Genomic DNA, 4,386 nt, shown 5'->3' on the forward strand with positions numbered 1-4,386 from the left:
TTTGATTTGAACACAAGCGCCAATGAAGACTTCGCCCACGTCGCCGATGATCACGGAACACAATCATTCTCGCCCAATCCTGTCAATCTGGGCCAGAACTCGGCTGTCCTAGATCCACCACCAATGGGTTCCGCGTTTGAAGCATGCTCAACATGTGGTCGACGTTGCAAAAGCAGGAGAGACCTGAGGTTTGACACACCCAAGATAACGCCATCTTCCGAATTCTAATTCTCATTAGCGAACACAGGCGTTGTCACAAGAAACGTCATCAGTGTCCCGAGATGGGATGTGAGATGACTTTTGCCACGGTGCGGGATCTTACACGTCACAAGGGTTCGATACACGAGAAAATCGCTCAGAAATGCAGTTACTGCTCTAAGTCTTTCCGAGGCCGTCGGCCTGACAACTTAAGAAGACATCTTCGAATTTGCCGCAAGAATCAGACAAAATGAAGCAAAGAATCCACTAAAGTCAAACATACCTGTTCAGTTGGTTTACTGGCTATGTTGCTGGCTCGACTAGAAGCGCTTCTGGTTTGCCGGTCAGGTACTCGGTATGCCGTCTGTCCAGGGTTATTTTGTTTTTGGTAGAAGTAGACTAAATGAATGGTGTGAGTCGAAGGAGAACAACGGACATTTGGATTGTTTGAGATGTGATCGGCTACATTGGAATTACCGGCTGTTGATTGGAATTCGGTAGCGGCCATCATGTACAACGACTTCTTTTTCCCTGGGTCAGGCCGCTTCAATGTAACTTATCACGTACTAAAATACATACTAAAAGAAATGAATAAGGCTTTATCTCTTCAGAGAGCTTTCCAAAGTGACGGGTCGCATACTTAAACATCCACATAAAAGGGCGATAGAGCAGCCACACACTAACGAGCGGTTCTGCGGCGAAAGTCAGTTGGTTTCATTGAGAATTCGGTCGAAATTTGGTATTGACCAGTAGATATTTACGTTTCGTTTCCATGGGAAGAGCATCTGAGCTTGCCTCAAACCGCAGGCACCTTCCACCCCGAGTCGCCAGGCAACCGCGCAAACCCTTATGCCCCCGAAAGAAAAGATCTGCTATCACCAAGATCCGTGGTCTAGCGGGGTTACTAGGCACTTTCAAGTGTGACCAAGACCGAACGTCCCGAGTCACGGGTCGGTGAGTTCGAATCTCACCGCCGGTTAGAAAATCGCAGCATCGTTACACCTGAGGTTGGTAAGAATCTCCTGCGAATTTTCATAGGCTCATTGGAGCTGAACTTTTTGACTTTTTTGCACTTTTGATTTTTGTCCTTGGAAGAAACTTGTTGGTGTCGCTCGTGCCTAGAGAGCGCGTTGGGCAGGCTCGTGGAGCGCGCGATGATATGTCGTCGAGAGGAAGGAACGAATCCAGGTGACCTCTTCGAGTCGAGGTGAGCTCGGTGAAAGTGGGGCGGCAGTCGCAGACCGAGCGTTAGCGCCAGCTACGTCTCCAATTTAATTTTTTTATCGTTATCGCCCCGCTAAAATTTCACTGCTCGTCCCCCAAAGACTCGATTTCTTTTTGCGCTGCCTTTCAGGGTCTGCTTGCTCTTCGTCACCTCAACGCCTCGACTTTTTCCTCGACTACCCCCCTACTTACACGATCGCTTCTGTTTATCATAACAAGTTTGAATAGTCGTGAAAATTCGCAATGTCAGGCTTTCAGATCCCCGGCCTGGGGTTTGCGAAACCCAATGAGACACTCCCTCCTCTGCCCCCCGACGTCCTCGCTGCGGCCGCAAGCTTCGAGGGCGCCAACATCGAGGAGAACAACAAGCCTGCCGAGACCAAGACGGAGCAGAATGAAGACACAAAAATGGAAGAGACGCCTGTCGAGGCAACGGAACCTACCACAAGCGAACCTCAACTCCCTCCCCATGCAGAACGCTCAGAGACAAACGACTCCGACGTCATGAACATCGACGCCGCCGAGCCCCCTTCCCTCACCGACGCCCTGGAAGCCATGATCAACGGCCTCGACACAACGCCCGCGGTCCAGCCTGCCCCCACAGCTGCCGCCTCAACGGAGCAGCCCACCACCACAACCACCTCCGCAGAGCAAGAACCCGCCGCCGCCCCCGAGGGCCAAGAAGCAGAGCACCCCGAATGGGAAATCGACTCCTCCCCCTACGAATCCTCCTCCGAGTCCTCCAGCTCCGACTCCTCCTCAGACGACGACTCCGAGTCCGGCGAGGGCTACCAGCTCCTCGGCGTCGAGGAGACGGCGCGCATGCTCATGGAGATGGAGGGCGGCTCCGACGACGAGGGCGGGCCCGACGCCGCCGGTAAGGCCGGCGGCGCCGCGCACCTGCGCACCAAGAACGAGGTCGCGCCCGACGCCGTCCCCAAGCCCGACCTCACGCTCACGGCCGACGACAAGATCGAGGCGCTCGGCGCCGTCGACCAGGTCGTCGACAACATCATGGTCGTGCGCGCCTTCACGCCCGGCGAGTACCAGGTGCTCGACTCCGGGTCGGCGCTGTGCACGGAGGACCGGAAAGTGTTTGGCGCCGTGTGGGAGACCATCGGCAAGGTGCTGCAGCCGATGTACACCGTCATGTTCGGCAGCGCGGAGGAGATCAAGGAGGCTGGGCTGGAGGTCGGCACGAAGGTGTACTACCCCGTGGCGCACGCGACGTTCGTCTTCACCGAGCCGTTGAAGAACCTGAAGGGGTCTGACGCGAGTAACATCCACGACGAGGAGGTGGCGGAGGACGAGATGGAGTTCTCGGACGACGAGAAGGAGGCGGAGCATAAGCGGCAGGCGAAGCAGAAGAAGAAGGACGCGAGGGCGAGGAACGGCGGCGGGGAGAGGCCCGCGAGAGGGGGCGGCGCGAGGGAGCTGCACCCGCTGCGGAACGAGGTCTCCGCGGGGCCGAGCGACGGCGGGCTGAACTACGACGACGAGGATGACGGGCCGTACAAGCCGCTCACGAGGCCGCCTGGGTTCGGGCAGGTGCCGCCTATGCAGCAGACGTTCAGCCAGGAGCCCGAGCCCGGCAGGTTTGGCGGGCGCAGAGGCGGACGGGGAGACTTCAGGGGACGTGGTGATAGGGGCAGAGGCCGTGGACGTGGTGGACGTGGTGGGTTCGGACAGCGCGAGGGCAGAGACGGGTACTCCATGCCGCAGCAACGGCACCAAGAGCAGCAATCACAGGGACAATGGGGCGGTAACAACAACTACCAGCAGCCTCAACAGCCGCAGCAGCAGTCTGCGCCGGCCCCCGCGGCACCGACCTTCAACTTCCCCTTCCCGGGCATGCCTCCTCAACCGGGCGGTCAAGGATTCCCTGCCGTTCCGCCGCCTCCGCCTGGTTGGCCGGCGCAGGGCGGACAGACGGGGCAGAATCCGGCGGCGGGAGCGTACATCAACCCTGCCTTCTTCGCAGCCCTGCTGGGACAGATGCAGCAGAACCAGGCGCAGAACGGTCAGCAAGCGCAGCAGCAGCCGCAGCAGAACCAGCAGCAACCACCGCAACAGCCACCTCATCAATGGGGCGCTCAGCCTCCTCCGCGATGAAGCAGATAAGCAGAGGGAGGTCTAATTTGAGATGGGTGGCTGCATTGCCTCCAGTCGCCGATGCGCGATCTGATGCAGGGTACCCGGCGGTGCTGATGATTTGGATGGAAGATAGCAGAACGTGGAAGCAGTCCTATCTGAATGTGTGAACGACGGTGACGCAGTCACCTGTTGGGACAACTGAAGGGACAACTGAAAGGCCGTCATGGCACGGATTATGGCGAATGAAGCCAGGGGGCATCAAAGTGTCGGGTGGCTTGGGTAAGCTGCCTGCTTGGCCCCTTCTGCTTGTCGGTCTAGACGGAATTCAAGCCAGGACCTTAAAAAAGCAATTGTATGTAATAAGTAGACTTGAGACCGCAAACAATGCGAGACGAGACAGATTTCAGCCACGGACTAGAGAGGCAAGACACGAGTTATTTAAAGTTAAAAGCTCGTCGGGCTTGGTGATCCTGTTGCATCACCGGTGAAGCTGGCAACGGTGCTGAACGCTTGCACTCATCGAGACTGATGCTGCATAGATGTCATGTTATGGACGATCATGAATGTTCTGGTGCAGGTGCGGGTGCATCTCAACTATCAAACGCCGGCAGCTGATGCAAGGGAGATTCGCTCAGGTCGGTCGGAGATCGTAGATGCGACAAACGGGCCAAGCTGCATACATAGGGCCGACGATCCCGAATTAGCGGTCGATATATCCAAATAGCCGGGCAGAAACATGATCGTCTGAGAAGTGAGACGGCGACCCAGGCTCAAACTTCGTTGGTTGGGAACGTTTCTTTGTTTTCGTCATTTACCCAGAAATGAGTAAGATAAGGGCAGCGCAGATCTACGACGCTGAGCCCCAGGAGC

The 4,386-nt window shown here is 56.7% G+C and overlaps 1 protein-coding gene across 1 annotated transcript; it reads left to right on the forward strand.

Moving 5' to 3' along the window:
- Window positions 1-1,665: 1,665 nt before the first annotated feature.
- Window positions 1,666-3,534, forward strand: naf1 (H/ACA ribonucleoprotein complex non-core subunit NAF1; the record flags this gene model as incomplete). The annotated part of the gene is made up of 1 exon (XM_037323139.1): window positions 1,666-3,534. One exon carries the CDS (start codon window positions 1,666-1,668, stop codon window positions 3,532-3,534), a length of 1,869 nt encoding a protein of 622 aa, XP_037178054.1.
- Between the last annotated feature and the right edge of the window lie 852 nt (window positions 3,535-4,386).

Source organism: Colletotrichum aenigma, assembly GCF_013390185.1.
Source record: "Colletotrichum aenigma strain Cg56 chromosome Unknown KSG_Cg56_contig05, whole genome shotgun sequence".
Taxonomy (NCBI): domain Eukaryota; kingdom Fungi; phylum Ascomycota; class Sordariomycetes; order Glomerellales; family Glomerellaceae; genus Colletotrichum; species Colletotrichum aenigma.